General features: G+C 46.1%; 1 protein-coding gene across 1 annotated transcript; it reads left to right on the top strand.

Annotated features, from left to right (window-relative positions):
* Positions 1 to 2,509: 2,509 nt before the first annotated feature.
* On the top strand, positions 2,510 to 19,307 carry LY6K (lymphocyte antigen 6 family member K). Its single transcript, XM_012757349.3, has 3 exons — positions 2,510 to 2,585; positions 3,255 to 3,359; positions 19,021 to 19,307. The coding sequence occupies exons 1-3, from the start codon at positions 2,510 to 2,512 to the stop codon at positions 19,305 to 19,307; spliced, it is 468 nt and encodes a 155-aa protein (XP_012612803.2).
* The last annotated feature ends 1,153 nt before the right edge of the window (positions 19,308 to 20,460 follow it).

The raw sequence follows: 20,460 nt of genomic DNA, 5'->3' as shown, positions 1-20,460 counted from the left end.
ACTTTCTACTTCCTAACCGGACAAACTGAAAAAGGATGAAGCAAGAGTCATTCTCAAAAGCACGATGAGGGCCCACCACACATTAAAACGTATGCTCTACAGACGTGGTCATTGAAACAACGGTGTTAGTCATGAATCGACAGACAAAACAACGGAAAGAACACAACCAATCCACAAAGAGTCCGCGTGCATATGATGGAGACATCTCAAATCAACCGCAGGTAGGATGAAAGTTACAACAAATCGTGTTGAGATAACTGAATAGGCATCAGGAAAAAAAATATATACCTTTGCTGGACAATCTCCAGGTGGATCATGGACTCGTGTCTTTATAAAGGGCTTGGGGGAGTGATTTTGGTTCTTCTGTCCCTTCACCACGTGAGGACAGCTAGATGGTGCCATCTATGAGGAACAGACCCTCACAGGACACCAAACCTGCCGGCACCTGATCCTGCACTTCCAGGCTCCACAACTGTGAGAGATACATTTCTGCTGTTTGTAAATGATCCAGCCACAGGAATTTTGTTCTAGCAGCCCCAACAGCCTAAGACACATGGTTAAAAGCAGACACTTGCTTGGCAAAAATACCAAGACTGATATGAAATGGGAAAAAGGCTTTTTTGGAAATGTTATCACTGGCAAAGACTCATCTCACCATACAAAAGGAGATCACCAGGAAAATGGACAATAGACATCGGTAGAGAGATCACAGAGAAAGGAATACAAGTATCCACTAGAAATATAAAAACCTGCTCAACCTCACTCTTAATGAAAGAATGCAAATTTAAAATCTACCAAGACATGATTTGCATGTATCAGACTAGTGAAAATCGAAAGGTTGAATAAGAATACTTTTCCACAGTGCCATGGAAACAGGCACTCACTTCCCAGTTAGGAGAGGATAAAATTGTCCTAGGGAGACGGAGCACCTGGGCTGCAAATACATCTAACCTCTGACTTTCAATCTCAGTTCTGGAAAGTTTCCCTTCTGGCAGAGCTGTATGTGTGAGGGATGACATTATGGACAATTGCAGTGTTGTGTCTGTGAAAGTTGATTTCCCAAACTGGATTATTCAGAGTCAAGGGACTGGGGAAAAGCACTCAGGCACAGAGCATGTACTCCAAGAATTATTTGCAACCCAGCCTGCTGAAACAGCTGCTGTAACCCTAAGGCCGGTTTTACCCACCGCTGTCACTCACCAAGCTGAGCTGGCCTCCTCCGGGACCCTGCATAGTGCCCATGAGCCTTCTTTCCATCAACATGCAACATTTCTCTCATAAAACCCCCAACCTTCTCTTTGTTCCTTGGGCACACCGAAGACTACCCTGTTCTGTGCCCATGCCCCAGATTGCACTTGTTTCTCCCCCAGCCAAAATTTTAAGATTCATCCCTATATTTTATTTTGATTTTGACATGTAAAATATAAAAACACTGTGAACAACACAAACGTTCACTAAAGGAGGACATTTCAACAAAGGATAGTACATCCAGGCCACGGAATACAATGCAACCATTAAAAAAATTAGAAATGAATGTGAAAGCTCTGCAGGTGTTAACAGGGACCATCTCCTGAGAGGGCGGTGGGGGTAACGCAAGGTGGAGGACGGTACACGCGGAAAGTCCTCTGGTGTCACAGAAAAGAGAAAATCTGAACATACATCCAGATGGGCTGTGTCACAATCTGGGAGAGCTCCCTGAGCGGTGGGGACGGCGGGCTCCTCACACCGCACCCTCCCCTCGCTCTCTGCACCCGGAAGCCATCAGACCGACCCCTGCCCGGGCGTGGGCGGCTGAGGGGGCGGCGGGGGACGGTTGGTGGCCCGTGTAGACACAGAGGCCCGGGCGGGCGCGTCCTGCGGGCAGGGAGCAAGTTTGGGAGGCGCAGGCAGGCTGGCAAGGACCTGCGCCCCCAGACCCCGCCGCCCTGCGGCCCCAGTCCTCCGCCGCCCCCTGCCGGGCCGCAGGGAATCAAGCCACTCGCTCTGAGGAACAGAGAACTGGGGAAGGTTCTAGAAGGAGCCAGGGTAGCACCCACGAGGTGGCAGTGTGGGGAGCCAGGACGGGCCCTGGGACGCTAGGATCTCTGCTGAGGCCGGTGGGCACCCCAAGGCGGGAGATTCAGGCTGGCCCTGGGGACAGGGGGGGCGGATTAAAGGAGAGGGGGTCGGGGGACGGAGACAGAGGCTGTAGGGTGAGACAGGACAGGGGTGGGGAGGCCCAGAATGGGGATTGGAGATCTGGAGTGTGGGGTGGGCCCAGGTGGGGGCTGGGGGCTCAGGGTCCCGGGGTGAAGGGTGAGGGGGCCGCCGTTGGGGGCACCCGGGATAGGGACTGTGGGGTCAGGGGTCCTGGGGTGCGGGGTTGAGGGGAGGCCCGGGGTGCGGGATGAGGGGAGGTCCGGTGTGGGGGATGAGGGGCTCCCGGGGTGAGGCGTCTCGGGTGGGGGACCGCAGCGCTCATGTGAGGCCGGCCTCCTGTCCCGCCCAGGGCTTGGCGCCCACTGAAGAGATGGCCCTGCTACCCTTGCTCCTGGTCGTGGGCCTGCCTCTGGTGCAGGCAGAAACCAACAGCACTGCCAGACAAGGTTAGTCCCTGCGCCCTGGGCTGGGGAGTAACCGGGTTGCCAGGGCAGAGCAAGGCGGGGCGTGCTCGGGCGTCTGGGGGCACAGAGCCCAGGGGCCCACAGAGCCTGGGTGCATCACGGGGGCCTTTTCATTCGGGGTTGCTCCAGTCTGGGCCCAGACCCCTCTATCCTCAGCAGCGCCACATCCCGGGAGCGGTCAGGCTGGAAGCGAAGGCTGGCCTGGTCTCTTGGGCCTTCCAGTGCTGCCTGAGCCCCAACCGGAAGAGCTGCCGGGGACTAGCCCCTTCTTCCCCAGAGCTAGTGTGGCCCCGACCCAAGAGAGCCTACTTCCTGCGGAGCAGGGCCTGGGGACAAGGAGGGTGGGCCAGGAAGGGGGTGACTAGGCACCTGGGAGCGGGCACCGAACCCAGGGGTCTCTTCCGTGGAACGCATCTTCCCTGGGCAGCTGTGGTTGCGGTGGATGTGGGTATGTCACTGCGTGTCTGGGCGCAGAGGTGCGTGTTTTGGGGTGTGCGTGCATGTTGTGTGCGTGGGTGCAGGCGCCTGAGAGAGAGAGAGAGAGTGTGGGTGGAGGAGGAAACCCCCAGGAGCAAAGACAGAACTCAGGTGAAACCGGGTGGGAACGATGGGAGCCGCTGAGGTCCTACCTTCTTTTCTTCTTCCTCATAGCGGCACGGCTGCAGTGCCACGTTTGTGAGGAAGAGAACGACTTCGCCTGCAAGAACCCATCACAATGTGGAGAACATGAGAAGTTTTGTGGTATCATTACCGTGAGTGAGTACTGTCATTCATGTTGGGGGCCCGCAGACAGATGGATAGAATCCTTTGAGGAATCAGGATCTGTCTAGTTTTCTTCAACAGAAAATAACTAATAAAACGTGACTTTCTTTTTCTTTCAAACCTGAAAGAGCAAAATTCTGAGAGGCTGGGGGTGGTGGGGGTCTGGCTGATGTAGGGTGGCACCCTCAACAGTGGATAAGGATGAAATACTGGGGGATAGTGTCAACGGGAAAAAAGCCAACCTCTGTAAAATAATTTTGAAGAGATTTATTCTGAGACAGATCGCTTGGTGACCCGGAGCCACGCCCAAGAAGTCTTGAGCAGTGGACTCGATGTGGTTAGGTTACAGTTTGGTTTTATACATTTCAGGGAGACAGGGGTTACAGGGTAAAGTCATAAATCAATACGTGGGAGGCATACATTGCTTTGGCCCAAAAAGGTGGGACATCTCCAAGCGGGGAGCTTATAGGTCATAGGTGGGTTTGAAGATTTTTTGGCTTGTAATTGGTTAAAGACATGAAGCTTTGTGTAATAAAGGCTTGGAATGTTTTAACATAAGGGGCTGTTACCAGAGATAAACCAGTGGAGGTAGATTTGTTGTGTGAATTGAGGACCTGCAGGTTTGTCTTGCATACCCTTAGGCCTGTTGATGGGTCAGTTACAAAGCATGTCCCCAAGAAGGAAGGGGGCTATGATGAGGCATGTCTGACCTCCCTCCTCCTGACAGACAATTTAGTTTTAGGATATTGCTCTGGCCACGAGGGGGTCCATTTAGCCGGTGGGGTTGGGGGTGGTGGTGGGGTTGAGCCTTAAAATTTTACTTTAGTTCACAATTTCCCCTCCGCCCCCCTTTTGGCCAAGATCTGTCAGAGGCAGCATCTATGGCCAAACTTTCATTTTGTCCCATCCGTTGCCAGGGTGGTGTGGCTACCTGCCCTGGATTCATCTAGTCCCTTGGTGGGACCCTTTTGACCAAGAGGACTGAAGAGCCAAACTGGGGCTTACAGCCAGTTAAATAAGCCAAACAGGACCGGAGGTAGACAGGCACTCATTAATACTCTAAAATCTTTTAGATGACATAAGAGTAAAATGCAAAATATCAAAAGCAAAGCTATAAAGCTAATTTACCTACAAGGTCGAGGCACTATATTCTTGGGTTTAGTAGTAGACTTGTAGCAAATATAAGCATCATTAACATTTAAGTTAAGGGACTTTTAGAGACTTTTATTGTGTCACAACATTTCAGTCTCTTTAGTAATTTATATTAAGGTGGCTGATAAATTGCTCATTATATTTCCTTTTGTGTAACTCTATAACTGATAAAAATTATACTCAGTAAGTTCTAAGTCTATAGAAAGCAGGGAAAAAAAACCATTTATTATTGATTTGGATATCTGCAGCATATGGCCTGAAAAGACCAAGTATTTCATTTAGTATTCTTTTAGGCTTTTGTGTGTCCCTCCCTTGATCTGGAGGGTCTAAACTAATTCCATCCCTCAGAATTGGCCCTTACAATCTGACACGCTCCCTCTTCCGAGATATACCCTGGGCATAGAGGGAGGATATTTGAACAGGGGTTTGGCAGATTCCATGGTTCTCAGGTCCCAGAGATCAGGTAAACTTGCTATTTACTTAAAATTTGTCAGGACTCTGAAAAACAAAAGAATTAGTAATGTTTTAAATAAAGCGTCTTTTTATGAAAATTTAGTGCCGTCTCATGAGGTTGTGTTAGCTATACTCATGGTCATATACTCATGGTCATAGTTTTTTACTTAAAGTTAAAGTCCTGGAACTTTGTTTTGTTTTAGTCCAGTGGTATATAATCTCCAGAGTTATCAGAAACCAGTATTCAAATGGATTTGTCAGTCCTTTCCATGACTTTTACTTGAAGAAGTCAACTTTGGACTTAGCCAGAAAGAACCACTTTCTGAGGTGAATCAAAGTAAAATAATAATTTCTAAAAGATGATAAAACTCGGACCAGCCATGGTTAGAGACAATTGACAAACCAAATTGGTTATTTTGTGACAAATAGCAATTTACAAAATAACCATAATTATTACTGACAGCACACACCAAGACATGTCAATATTTGACAACACTAAAATATATACTAAAAACATACAAGTACAGCCCAAAGAAAGTTAAACACCATTTCATATTTGACAATGTTCCTGGATGGTTTTGACACACCAAATAAATCTAATGTCTGTCTTAGACTTTTAGTGATCCTAATGTATAAAAAGCTAGTTTAAGGTCAAAAGGCTAGATTTAGAATTTAAGTTTTGGAAAACTTATTGTCAAATATCAAAGGCTTAAAACATTTGTTCATATACAATCACAAACCACTATAAAATAATTTATTCAACCAAGAGAGATAGTCATCAAAAGATTCTAAAGGTGATAAAGTTATATGGGTATAAATCTTAATCCTTTGAAACGTTTAGTTTTTTCTAGTTAGTCAAAACCTAATAAGGCTCACAGGGATGATCTGATAAAGCATAAAATCTGTATTTTTTTAGGTCAATTACCAAAATTTAAAAAAAAAAAAATTTGTAGTCCATTATTTTTTGCATTAAAAAGGAAATGAACATGTTATAGAATCAAAATGAGTGCATTATATGTCATTTTATTAAGAGTAACTTAATATTAACAGAAATCTTTGTTTTAGCCAAAATTTCTTAATAAATTCCCTTTTATAAACTTTATCCCAACCTGCACGTACCATATACTATCTGCAAAACATACCCTAAAACTTTTGGTTTTGTCCTAACATTCCCTTTTCCTAAATAACCAGTCATTTTAGGACAAAAATTCCATGCAAGATCCTTTCTTTACATTATTCTTTCAGTTTAACCTTTCTTACCAAAAACATATTTCTATATTCATTGCCTTTTTACATCTTTTGCTTACTCACAAGTGGAATTTTGTTTTTATTGTCTTTCTAAATTTGATTCAACCTTTAAATAACCTCTGAATTAGACAAAGTTATGTATACTTTAATAAGAACACATGCTGTTTTATAATTTTTCTTATTAAAAAATCTTATTCTTTGGTACACCTTATATATAATTATACACATTGACTAGAATTCTTCTTTTTGGTAACTTTAAATTTTAGTGAAAGCTTAAAAAGTAGAAAGTCATGAATTGTTCATTGTAAGACACTTGTCATGAAACAAGATTGCAGGTTACTATAAAATTATAGCCAAATTAATAATTCAAATATATATATATATTTTTTAATGTAAAAATCCTATCTTTTTGAGAAAGGAGACTCAGTTTCTCAAACAAGAATAAGACCTAATGCAGTGCAAGTTAATAAGGAAGCTGAATCTGTGTCTTTCTTTCCTTCCCTTCCTTTTTGCAGTCTATTAAAAGGTGAATAAAAATCTTGTTATTCCTGTTAATATCATATGACAATTTAGTTCAAAAGAGAAAACAAAATTTTATTGCAGTAGTGTATTAATGATAAAGTTAATTTTAATAAAATCTTATAACCAAATCCATCGAATTTAACCAATTTGACTATAAGGTAAGACTTTTATAAACCTTCTCTAACCTTTAACTTTTATATCCATTTAATTTTTAATGATCATTTACATGTTGAATAAGTACTTTCAAATACAAATAAATTCAACAAAATATCTTTTAACAAAACTAATACTTATGTTGTATAACATTTTCATTAAAAGAATTTTTTGTATAGAGTTGTTTCTCTTTCCTCTAGAAGTTTTAATTACATGTACTAATCATAATGTCAATGCTTAGAAAAACCTAGGAAGCTAAAGTAACTTTGAACTTTTAGTCACCAATTTTATTAGTATTCCTAAATATAAAGCTAAGATATCAAGGTGTAAGCTTAAACTTATGTTTAAGAACTGATGTTCCGGCCGGGTGGCTCACGCCTGTAATCCTAGCACTCTGGGAGGCTGAAGCAGGCGGACTGCTCCAGGTCAGGCGTTCGAAACCAGCCTGAGCTAGAGCGAGACCCCGTCTCTACTATAAATAGAAAGAAATTAATTGGCCAACTAATATATGTAGAAAGAATTAGCTGGGCATGGTGGTGCATGCCTGTAGTCCCAGCTACTCGGGAGGCTGAGGCAGTTGGATTGCTTGAGCCCAGGAGTTTAAGGTTGCTGTGAGCTAGGCTGGCGCCACGGCACTCACTCTAGCCTGGGCAACAAAGTGAGACCCTATCTCAAAAAAAAAAAAAAAAAAAAAAAAGAACTGATGTTCTAGTATTTTACCTTATAAATGACGGACATTTTATGATTATCTTTTGTTAACATAATGACTTTAAGATTTTAAATTATATGAAAATTTCATTTGTATTTATTTCATTTATATTTACCTACTTCATCTTATTTATTTATCTTAGCAGTTCGCTTAGATTTTAGCCATTAGTTTAAGTTACTTTTCTGTTAACCATTTTTATACACTGGAAATTAGATACATATAACACAGAACAGGGATCAAAATACAAGCTCATAAATCTTACCAAGAAAAAATAAATATTTCTATCAGACTTGTTCTTTTAAACAAGTATAACATCACTTCTAAATTTTATAAACATAGTAGTCATTTTAGAATATCTTGTTGAAAGGTATTAGCTGATTACATCCTTCCAAAACATCGCATCTCCAAACATAATCTATTGACATCATAGTGCTTAAAGTGTCTCTGGCTCCCAGAGTTTGGGAGCAAAGGCCACTGTTCTCATAAAGGCTTGCTGAAAATCTACTGACATTAAGATTAATAGGATTCATAGGAGAAAGGATTAAAACTTATACATGGATGCCTTTAGAATGAACACAAAGATGCAGGGGAAATTGTCTATTTTTTATGTTTAAAGTATGGACAGCTGTGTAGAAATATGATTGGACAAAAAGGGGATGAGCTAATTCTAACAGGCTGAGTGGCAGAACCAGCAAGGCGTTTTATATTTCTGCTTGGCCTCTTGAGTGTGCATTTTTTCTTTCTGGGTGTAGGGCAAGCCCTTTCTGGTTATGGGGTTTTACAGTAAAACAAAGTAAAAACAAAGTAGGTCAGATAATTACTTTATGGCCATTTTACATAGAATAATTTTAGGTTTTATGGCTAGCTTCAGGGAAGAATTGGTACAAGAGGCAGGCAAGCTCAGAAAATTTTGTTTCTGAAGCCGTCATTTTAAGTTAGTTTTCTGAATCCCATCAACATAAGACCATCTGACTGTAGACTGAGGGGAAAAAAATACTTTCAGCACCAATGTTAACATATCAAACAACGATACTAAGTGGTCACATGCTTTTTACATGAGGATCAAGATTAAGCTGTTTTAAAAAACGATCTTAATAGTCTCAAAACAATTTTGGTGGGGTATGAACTTGAGCACATACAATATTTATAAAGAGTAAGACTGCTTTGAGATTCTCATGGATTTTAACCATCAGTCACTTTTTATCTTAAAATAAATTACTATAGAAAAATTAACAATTTAGAAATTTTTCCCTAGGCAAAAGCTTTGATACAGCAACATAATGTACACATAACCGGCTAGCTTGTAAAGAGTAGGACAAAAATGGACAAGACCAAGGGAAAACTAAAGCTTTCAATTTAAGTTCTTTAACTACAACTTTTAGGACAACTTTGAATCCCTAACAGTACTATTAATATTAGATGATAGTGAGTTAGAAACACCTTTAGTGTACCTCTCTACAGGCATTGATTCGGTGGAAGTAAAACTATATTTGCAGTTAGGATTAAAAGACCAAAACCAAAATGTTTTCATAAACCTTAGAGGATTCAGTTTGTCTTTTGCTCTTTGGTGTTTTATTTATTCTGATTTGCTGACACTTAGGCACATTTGCATTTTTACCTTAAACTTAAACACATAAGTATTTTTGTTGGTAACTCAGATTTAGTGATTATCATTTGACCAAATACTAAATTTTCTTTACTTATCAAAAATCACGCATTATTTCGTCTTTGAGTTTATATTTTTACAACCTTTATATCAAATCTTTACACCTCAAGAACATAAAAATGTCCTGTAAAACCCAGGCAAAAACAAATGTATACTGACAATTTTCCAAAGCATTTTTACTATTACTTTACTAATAACACCTTTTTATTTTTTAATAATAGCTCAGATTATTTACCAAAGATTGCTAAATTCATGTGAAGCATTTGGGTTTAATTTATGAGCGCTCCCTTAATTTTAAGCCAGTCTGGAACCACATAAGCACAGACACGTAATACATGGACAGACATAAAACATACCCAAACGTATATACTCTCTCATGCCCATACACACACACAAAGTTCTAATAGATTTTTACCCTAGAACTCTAGCCATGAAATGGTAACTCAGACTCACCAGTCTGTAAGAGACAGCTGGATTCAAATTTCTTCTGATGAGACTGGAACTTGTTCCCATGGCAAGCTTCAGTTGCCCTGATAGGTAACCTAATTAGGCCTGTAGATCAAAGTTTTGGGTAAAGCAGTTTCCATGGCAGTTTGATTTTTAAAAAACCTTTACTCCCCTCCCTCCCCCCCCCATTTTTCTTTCTTCAATTCAAAATGAGTTTTCAGTGTTAGCATTTTAGCTAGAATTGACTGCAGGATCTCCAGGTAGCCTTTCAATTGTAAATACCGTAAACAATGAGTTATCTTAACATCAATAGAAAAAGTAAGCATGTTTTAGAGTAGCCAGAAAAGAAGAGAGAAAAATACCTGAGACATTTTAATCATGGTAGGTGGACTATTTCAGCTCTGAATTTTCCTTGATGTAATATGTCCTTCCATAAAAACTTGTGCACAAGAATTAGCTATAACCAGCCGGAGGCCTAGAAACCCTGGCATGCCTTTGAATCTTTTCATTTACCAAACTACTTGCAAATAGAGGCGCCACAAACCAACTGGGGTGTCCAGCAGGAGTCATTCTCCTTGTCTTTCTCATTCTGAAAGAATTAGTTTCTCATTTTTTGTTTGTTTGTTTGTTGTGTTTTGTTTTCAAGGAACCGAACTGTGGTCTAGGATTTGGTGTCCTGGGTCAGAGTGTGCTGGTTGTGGGTGGGGCTCCTCAATGTTTCACCATTGAGTCAGTCCCACCCTCTTACGTGTCTCAGTTTCTCTGTTCCGGAGTCTAGTACCTCCGAGAGGGCTCAAAACGCCAAGTGATCAGCTCTTATATGGGTTTCCCGAACGAGCCTTCTTTTAATTAATGCCGTGGCCCGTTTGCAAACGGGGGATGAACACAGAATACAAAAAGACACACAAACACACACAAAGACGATTACAAGACTGCAGTGCAGAATGCACCATTCGTTTTATTTTTATACACCCAAAATCAAAGTTAGTTCCTTGTACGTGCCCACCCAGGCTTTACAGCAATGGCCGTAAATTCTGGAACACGTAGCCTAAGGGTACAATGTCCCTGACTTAAGGTTTCCAGGCGGTTGCTCAAAACATAGGTCACAGGCTGAGATAAGCGAGGTTAAGCAAGGCAGCCACAGGGGGCATTTTGCGTCCCCAGTTCCTCTTGGTTGGCTCCCCTGTGGCTGTGTCTGTCTTAGGTTGTTCCTCCTTGAGGAATCTTGCCCATCATTGACTATCCAGCCATCTTACAGGGCTAAACAGCAATCAAAAGAACAATGTGCTTATTGTGTGGCCTCCAGGCCTCCACTTATCATGGGGCTGGGCAGCTCTTGCCTCAATGCAGAAACTCAGGCCTATTGTTATGCCTCTAGGCAGCAACCTTGTCCAGAGCACATTACTCTTAAATGTTCTGGGCAGGGCACGTACGTTACTCACTGAATTTAATTCTGAAACCAAGAAAGTATAATGTCAGTCCCCAACAATTAATTTGTTCGGGGGCTCCCCGTGGGGCTACTCACGCCTCGGGGAATCACCCCAGGCAACTCCTAATCAGGGCCCTGGTCACCCAGGGCTGCCTTAGGACTGAGAGGAGTAAGCTGCCCCTTATCTTCGGGGCTGAGAAACTCAGTCTCTCATTTATCTACAAATAGGACAATTGGGTTCCTTGTGCAAATACGCAGATAAGCCAATTGAAATTAGTTTTGAGAGGAAAAAAGGCAATGGAGAAAGCCATTTAGAGTGCACTTCCAAACCTAAATTGGGATCCAAAACAACAATTGCTAAGAAAAGAACCACCTCAGAATAAACCAGACCATCAACCAAAAACAGGAGTTCTGGAATTCAGGACAACTTATCAGTTCCTCCAAAGGAGAAGCTCTGAGTCGGAGGGCCTAAAAGGGCCATCCCAGTACCTGGTGCCAAGTTCGCATTGCTCCTTAGGCGGTCCTGAGTCTTCTCTGAGATCCTGCTGACTGTGCCAAAATTGTCAACGGAAAAAAAGCCAAACTCTGTGAAATAATTTTTAAAGAGATTTATTCTGAGTCAAATTTGAGGACCATGACCCGGAGCCACGCCCAAGAAGTCTTGAGCAGTGGACTCGATGTGGTTAGATTACAGTTTGGTTTTACACATTTCAGGGAGACAGGGGTTACAGGGTAAAGTCATAAATCAATACGTGGGAGGCATACATTGCTTTGGCCCGAAAAGGTGGGACATCTCCAAGCGGGGAGCTTATAGGTCATAGGTGGGTTTGAAGATTTTTTGGCTTGTAATTGGTTAAAGACATGAAGCTTTGTGTAAAGGCTTGGAATGTTTTAACATAAGGGGCTGTTACCAAAGACAAGCCACTGAACATAGATTGGTTTTGTAAATTGAGGACCTGCAGGTTTGTCTCGTATACACTTAGGCCTTTAAATGGGTTACAAATTGTTAGGGACTGACATTCCACAGCCCCACCGGACAGAAAAGCAGAGACATCGAGGATGTAATTACACAAGAGGAGGTTTATTTTCTGGCTAGCCAGGGTCCAAGCCCTAGAGCACCAACGCAGTGGCCACTCTTGCAGGCAAGGACCCTGACTGGGGTTGCAGCGGGCCTTTTATCCCTATGGTGCATACGCTCTGCAGTGGCTGATCACGCGTGGATCATGCATTGACCTTTAACATGATTGGTTGGCTGGTAGCCCCACTATACAGGGGTTCAAACAATGCAAAGTTGGCGCAAACAAGCAAGCAAGCAACGGTTTCCATGGCAAGCAAGCAACAGTTTCCAGAAGCCGGATGTTGGTTCCAGCTTCACTGGGGGTGTGGGCCTTGCAGGTATGCAATGTCTCGACCCCTCACATTCTCCCCTTTCTTTAGAAGCTGGTCGAGCACTCTTGCTCGTCTCTTGGGTCTTCTAAAGGTTCCAAGTCTGTGCTACCTGACTAGAGCTTCTGATACTGCGGCTGCAACACTAAAAGCTGTACTGTATTAACCCTTTCTTTTACAAAGGTTATTATTTTGTTTAATAATCTTTAGACCCATGTAAGGTCATGGGGTTGGTGGGGATTCGGGGCAGTAAGAACAGCTGTAGGTCTTTATCCCAAAAACATTAGACCCACAACAACCAACCCCACCTCAACCCATCCATGTTTGTCACCCAGTTTAATCCTTAGATGCCACAACCCCAGTCCAAGTCTGTGGCAGCAGTCCTGGGCTGTCGCTGCCACGTGGGTCAGTCTGGTCTTCAGAGGATTCTTCGGGTCTGCAGTCGCTTTCTACTGGTCCTGGCACCGCTCCTGGTCTTTTTATTAGCAGGTCTCACGTGGGAGTGGTGTATTTAGGTCGCTATTTTATCGACCTTAAGAGCAGTGGGGGTAACAAGAATAATTTGATAGGGGCCCTTTCACCTTGGCTCGAGAGTTCTGCTGTTATGCCATTTCACCCACACCCAGTCCCCCGGCTGGTGTGGGTGAAACGGGTGTCCGGCACCCTCTTCTTCAGGCCGGTAGATAGCACGGAGGGCCAGCCATACTTGACTGTGGACACTTTGCAGACCCTGCACCGCTTGTAACACTTCTTTGGGATGTCCCGGAAGAGCCTCAGGGCTCATCCTAGGAACTACAGGAGGGGGTGTGCCGTACATGATTTCAAGAGGGGTTAAACCCAAGTGATAAGGGGTGTTCCGGGCTCGGAACAGGGTGAAGGGAAGAAGGGTCACCCAGTCTCCGCCAGTCTCCAGGGCCAATTCAGTCAGGGTCTCCTTTATTGTTTTATTTATTTGCTCTACCTGCCCAGAGCTCTGGGGGTTATATGCACAATGTAATTTTTAATCTATCCCCATAGCCTGGGCCAGCCCTTGACTAACCTGACTGACAAACGCAGGTCTATTATCTGATCGTATCCCTTTTGGCAGTCCATACCTGGGGACTATTTTTTCTAACATTTTTTTAGCTACTGTCAAAGCTGTTTCTCTCCTTTCATAGGGAAGGCCTCGACCCATCTAGAGAACGTATCTACCATGACCAGCAAATACCGATACCCATATTTTCCGGGCTTTACCTCTGTGAAGTTCACTTTCTAAAATAGTCCTGGCTGCCTCCCCCTTTCCCTCGTACCTGCGTGGGTCCCTCTGGTCTTCCCCGGCTGCATGACCTGACAGGCTCGGCAGCCTCTGACAATGTTATCTGCAACCCGTCCTTGTGACTTGAACCTGAGTTGAGCAGTGTCCAGCAGCTGTAGCATTTTTCTTCTTCCCTAGATGCGTGGTCTGGTGTAGGTGCTCCAACAGGTGGCGTCTTAAGGTCTCTGGCACTATCAGGCGATGCCCTTCGTCCTGAAACCAGCCATCCTCGCCTTGTGTTGCATGCAACTGTTCTGTAACCCAGGCTTCGTAAGTCTCTCTGGGCCATCTGGGTTCCAGCCAGGATCTCAAGGCAGTCATGCTTAGGCGTGGCTGAATTGGGGCCGGGCAAAAGCGTGGCCGGATTCAGGACGACAGGTGTTTGGAACTCAATGAGGGGGGCGTCCAACAGAAGCCTCTGGTAGTGTGTCAGCCTCGCATTTGTGATCCACCGTCCCGGTGGCTGCTTCAGGACCCCCTCTATGGCATGTGGGGTGGTGATCTGCAGCCGCTGCCCTAGGGTGAGCTTAACGGCGTCTTTGACCAACAGGGCTGTGGCTGCGATGATATGCAAGCACGCTGGCCACGCTGCCGCCACCAGATCTAGTTTTTTGTTGTTTTTTTTTTTGACAAGTATGCCACTGGTCACTTCCAGGGTCCCAGGGCCTGTGTGAGTACCCCCTTGGCTATTCCCCTCTTCTCATCTATGAACAGGTGAAACTCTTTTGTAGGATCAGGGAGTGCTAGGGCTGGGGCTTCCAGCATGGCTGCCCTCAGGGCTTGAAAAGCGTCTTCCATTAGCACAGTCCACTCCCATGCTCGCCCCACCTTACACCCTTCTACAGAGGTCGAGCCTTTTAGTCCTTACACCCCGGTTTCTTCACCGGCAACAGGGGGGTGTTCCAGGCCGACTGGCATTTCCAGAGAATCCCACTGTCCAGGAGTCTCTGAATGTGGGGCGTAATTCCCACTCTGGCTTCCTGGGACATGGGGTACTGTCTGACTCGGGCTTGCTCGGCTCCGGGTTTTAACTCGACATAAAGAGGCGGCCGGTGTTTTGCCCATCCTGTGCCCCCTGTCTTGGCCCACGCCATGGGAAATTTACAGAGCCATTGCTCCATGCCTTTTTCTCTGCTTTTTATGGGCTGGTACAGTCTATATTCATTTGCCTGTGTCAGGGTCAGGATCTGAGTGACCCGGGGCTGTTGATGAGATTGCCTTTATTATAAGTTATTATTACTCCCTCTTTTTTAAAATGAATTTGAGCCTTAAGCTTGGTAAGGATGTCTCTTCCCAGTAGCAGCGTGGGGCACTCAGGGATGACCATAAAGGCGTGACTCACTTGTCCTGAACCCAAATATAATCTCCGCTGTGTGGTCCACCGATATAGTTTAGCTCCTATTGCCCCCTGCACCCAACTGGTCTTACTGGACAATTTTCCTGTGTCTTCCGTTAGTACCGAATGCTGTATCTGCTCCTGTATCTATGAGGAAGCTGACTGGGTTCCCCTCTACTTGCAAAGTTACCCTAGGTTCGGGGAGGGGGACCGAACCCCGTCTTCCCTATTCATCTGTCACCTGTCCAGCAACCATGACTTTTTAAGGACCTCTAAGTCTTCACCCCCCTTTCTTTTGAGGGCACTCTCGGGCCCAATGCCCATGCTCCTTGCAATTGGCACATTGATCCTTGCCTAGCCTCTTCCGCCGGGGCCTTTTTTTTTTTTCTGACCCTATCTGCCCCCCTCTTGTGGTGCCTAGCAGGAATTTAGCCATTTCTCTGTTTGCTTTACATGCCTCTCTAGCTTGGAATTTCCTATCTTCTATCCCGATCCTCTCTAACCTCTCTTTTGGCGTTTCTCTATTGTTATCGACCTTCTCTGCCACTTCTAACAGGTCCTGCAGAGTCTTCTCGCCTAATCTATCTATTCTCTGCACCTTGTGCCTGATGTCTGGGGCTGCCTGATTAACAAATGCCATCATAACAGCGGCTTGCTGTCTTCCATAGTGGGATCTATGGGGGTGTACTGCCGGATCCTCTCTAAGTATGCTGCCGGGCTCTCCTCCGGCCCCTGACGAACATCTCCTACCTTGGCCAAATTGGTCGGCTTTTGAGCCGCCATACAGAGACTGGCCATCAGAGTCTGGCGGTAGACCTGGAGACGCTCCCTACCTTTAGCCTCATCGTAGGCCCAGGGTGGCCATTCAAGGGGGAAGGTCTGATCAATGGTCTGCGGATTCGTGGCAGGTCTGCCATCTTCACCCGGGACCAGCTTCCGCGCCTCCCCCTGAATTCTTTCTCTTTCCTCCGTTGTGAAAAGCACCTTAAGTAACTGCTGGCAATCATCTCAGGTGGGCTGATGAGTAAAAAGAACAGAGTCTAAAATATTAATTAGGTCTCTCAGATTCTTGGAGAAGTTCAAGTTTTGAGATTTCCAATTATAAAGATCACTGGTAGAGGAGGGCCAATATTGGAATGTCTGTGCTCTGTCCTTCCCCAGGGGTCCCACTGCTCTCAGAGGGAGCGCCTTTAAGGGCTCCGGATCTGGGGCCCGGCCAGTCCGCTGTCTGGTCTCATAGGCCGGCCCTGCTGCCGGTGGTCCCGAGTCCTCCTGGGCTGGGGGAGCTGCAGAGGCTGCCCCGGGGTTATAGGGTGGAGGCGTGTTCCATTCGAGACCTGTCAGGTCTGGGTAGAGATTGGAGTCTGGCAACACTGGTGTCCCAGTGGACCTCGGACTCCGTGCCCCTCACCTTTCTGACTTCTTTAACTGCCAGAACTTCCGCCTTTTCCCTCGGGGCAGGAAGGGGGGCCTTCAGCCAGGGTGGCGGGTCTCGAACCCAGTCTTGCCAGACCACAATATAGGGGATCTGATCAGGGTGTCCGTGGTGGCCAAATACCACCCCTTTTACCTTTTTGATCAAGGAGGCATCAAACGAGCCCTCCCTGGGCCACCCCACTGCAAACGTGGGCCACTCGGCCTCACAAAGGGTAACAAACTTTCCCTTCTTGACCTCCAGGGACAGGTTGTGTGCCCTTGCCCTGACATCCTTAAAATGGCTCACCAGGATGGACAACGGCGTTGTTAGAGCCTGTCCCATGGCTAGTCAATAATAGGCAGATGTGCAAACCGATATTCCGCAGTTGGGGCACTGGGGACAAGGATCTGAATCTCTAGCCTTTCACACTCCCTGCAGAGGTAACGGCCGTGCCCCTCCCGCACTAGCCACTCCTGGCATGGGTGGCAGGAGATACACTGTGTGCTGCCAGCCCATGCAGGGGAATACTCACCTGGAGGTTCTAGTCACCCCTGCGGATCTTTTCATGGGTCCCCTGATTCCACGGCCCCAGCCCGAAAACCCATGCAACCCTGATGGGTTCTCGGGCTGAAACCACAGAACCCAGAGACTCCAACAAGCCAAGGAGAGATGTCACACTCACTCACACACACACAGAAAGCCAGCGACAAACAAAGCAGACAACAGACAAGTGGACAGTGAGGTAAACAGACAACCTAACCTGGTCTGGACCTACTCCCCGGTCTCCTCCTGACCGAGCCCTTGGCTACAAGGTCAGCTCCGGAGTCCCAACGGGGCCAGAGGACGTCTCCGCCTGCCTCCGATCGGCGACCCACCAGCACGTCCGCCTAGGTCCTGTGCCGGCGTCCTGATCCGGGGTCCTGCAAGGGGATTCCTCGTCCCTTGCCCAACACCACACCCGGCTAGTCCGGGGTGGATATTCACACTCCTCCCTCAGCCCTGAATTCTATCCGATAGTCTGTGGGGAAGGCAAATCCCGGACGAGCCCCCAAATGTTAGGGACTGACCTTCCACAGCCCCACCGGACAGAAAAGCAGAGACATCGAGGATGTAATTACACAAGAGGAGATTTATTTTCTGGCTAGCCAGGGTCCAAGCCCTAGAGCACCAACGCAGTGGCCACTCTTGCAGGCAAGGACCCTGACTGGGGTTGCAGCGGGCCTTTTATCCCTATGGTGCATACGCTCTGCAGTGGCTGATCACGCGTGGATCATGCATTGACCTTTAACATGATTGGTTGGCTGGTACCCCCACTATACAGGGGTTCAAACAATGCAATGTTGGCGCAAACAAGCAAGCAAGCAACAGTTTCCAGAAGTCGGATGTTGGTTCCGGCCTCACTGGGGGTGTGGGCCTTGCAGGTATGCAATGTCTCGACCCCTCACACAAAGGATGTCCCCAAGAAGGGAGGGGGCTATGATGAGGCATGTCTGACCTCCCTCCTCCTGGCAGACAATTTAGTTTTAGGATATTGCTTTGGCCACGACGGGGTCCATTTGGTCAGCCGCTGGCGGGGGGAAGATTGAGCCTTAAAATTTTACTTTAGTTCAGAATTGGAAGAAAATCTAAGTTTCGTTTCAATCATTCATTTTTAAATGAAAAGTTAAGCTTTTATATTGTTAAATTCCCCACTGCAAATAGGGTCTAGAGAGCTTTTACAAGAGAAGCACAAAACTAGGTGGACAGGTAAAAATATGTTCTGTCCGTCGTAATTCTCCTGAGAACTTCCAGGCACACAAAACTCTCCCCAAGGGGAATCTGAACACCTGGGACATTCTGCCCTCAGCGCCATCTTCAGAGCTTGAGAATTCAAGCTCTGTCCAGGCCTTCTGTGCTCCAGGAAGTCTGCGGGACGCTTAGGCGATGGCTAAGGCTCAGGTCAGCCAACGTGGACTTTGTAACCTAATATGGATAAATGATTTGCACAGTGGAGTAGGAGATGAGGTGAGGTCATAAGATGAGCCCTGGCCCAGAGCTGAACCTGGCGCACTGAGAAGCCAGCTCTGAGCTCTGGACAGGGGCCAGGATGGTCGAGAGTCCTTGCTCTTAATTGACTTATCTGTGTTTGAGAAGTTGAGGCTGAAAGAACTTGTATGTTCCCAAACAGCAATCCCCAGAACCACATGCCCAGTGCAGAGGGACAGGCCAGGGCTGGCGTCACCTGACATCCACACCACACACAAGCCAGCCCCCTCACTGGAGCAGCTTTAAACACAAAGGCCTGACCCACTTGGTGGTGGCTCCTGACTTCTCCACTGGGTATGCCCCTCTGAAAGGGACCCTCAAAGGGTGAGGGTTTGACAGACACAGACAGAAAGGCTTTGTGTTAGAGCTTGGATTCACGTGATTTTCTCTCTCTCTCTCTGTCTCTCTTTCCTATTAGAAATATTTCCACGTTTCTTCATGACTTCAAAGCAGTGCGCGAGATGGTGCCCAGCAATTGAGGAACCCCCCGCTCGTCGAACCAAGCGGTTTCTAATAGAAGGGCCTATGCCCTTCTTCTATATACTGTGTTGTAAAAGCAACTTATGCAATGAAGTCGGGCCAACCATGGACTATACAACGTTCAGACAATACACTGGCAGAGCAAGTGAGGTCAGCCTCAGCAGTGCCAGGCTGGCCATCTTTCTGGCGTTCACCGCCACCGTAGTCGGCCTTGGCCTGCCGTGAGCTACGGGCAGTGCCGTAGGCCCAACCCCCTAGAGCTCCGACTCACTGCAGACTATTGGAAGCTGTTGCATTAAACTTTTTTCCGTGGATTCCCTCTTGGTCTGACTTCTTGGCAGAGGGTAGGGGCAAGTGTAGTTGGCTCTGATCAAGGGCCTCCTCAGTTTGCATTCAGAGCAAGTCCAAATCTCGTGGTAGTGGTTTTGGTGACAAGATTTTCTCCTTGAAATCAAACCTTGTAACTCTGGTTGTTGCTGACAATCACTCTTTTCCTCTACTCCTCTTTGCCTCTGAGAGCTTCAGTGTTGATGGGGAAGGGGCCGAGGTCCACCATAAACCATAAAAAGGGTGTGCTCAGATGCTTCTGACCTTTCAGGTGACCCAGTACCTGTGGGGGAGACTGAATGATTGGGCTGAGACATCCCTGCAGTGAAGAACTCCTCAGCATGGGGCAGTGGGGCACCATCCAGGGGACACTCCTGTTCCAGTGGGAGAGGTGCCATGGCCACCCTTCCTCAGCTCTTTCTTCCAGATTCCAGAAGACAGAAGGTCAGGATCTCCACTGAAGGAACTTGGATTTCACCCGCCAGCTGGCACAGGTGCATGGAGTCATGAGATGAGTTCTCCCACGTGGACCTTTCCAACATCGGAAACTTGGGCCAAGTAGACAGCAGCAGAGACGATGTCTTTTGTTTTACAATTAAGACACAGCTGCCCAAAGAGAGCTGAGAAATCAAAGTTTTATCCAAATCAAAAACAAGGGGACTACAAAAAGTTCATGGACAAATGTGATTAAAAGATAAAGTAAAAATAAACAGTATTTCTCGGCATAGGCTCTCTCAAGGTCGAGACACTTTTGTCAGGGATGACCCCAGCCTTTTAATCCGTCCCTGAAGAACTGAGGGTCCTGAGGATTTAACCACATCAATGCAGTCTTTTTTTACACTATTAACTGAAGAAAAGCGGGGCCTTTAAGATTTTTTACAAATAGGGAACAAAAGGAAGTCAGAGGGAGCCAAATCAGGACTGCAAGGTGGGTGCCTACTGATTTCCCACGGAAACTCGCACACGATCGCCCGCGTTTGGGGAGAGGAGCGCGCAGGAGCGCCGTGGGGGTGGAGAAGGACTCTCCGGTGAAGCTTTCCCAGGCATTGTT

The sequence above is a fragment of the Microcebus murinus genome, chromosome 7, assembly GCF_040939455.1.
Source record: "Microcebus murinus isolate Inina chromosome 7, M.murinus_Inina_mat1.0, whole genome shotgun sequence".
Classification (NCBI taxonomy): domain Eukaryota; kingdom Metazoa; phylum Chordata; class Mammalia; order Primates; family Cheirogaleidae; genus Microcebus; species Microcebus murinus.
The sequence above is the reverse complement of the archived record's forward strand: the minus strand, read 5'-3'. Positions and strand labels throughout refer to the sequence as shown.

Coding starts and splice junctions, on each gene's coding strand:
- LY6K (XM_012757349.3), top strand. CDS start 2,510: ATGGCCCTGCTACCCTTGCTCCTGGTCGTGGGCCTGCCTCTGGTGCAG. Junction 2,586..3,254: donor CAACAGCACTGCCAGACAAG/GTTAGTCCCTGC, acceptor TCTTCCTCATAG/CGGCACGGCTGCAGTGCCAC. Junction 3,360..19,020: donor TTGTGGTATCATTACCGTGA/GTGAGTACTGTC, acceptor CTTTCCTATTAG/AAATATTTCCACGTTTCTTC.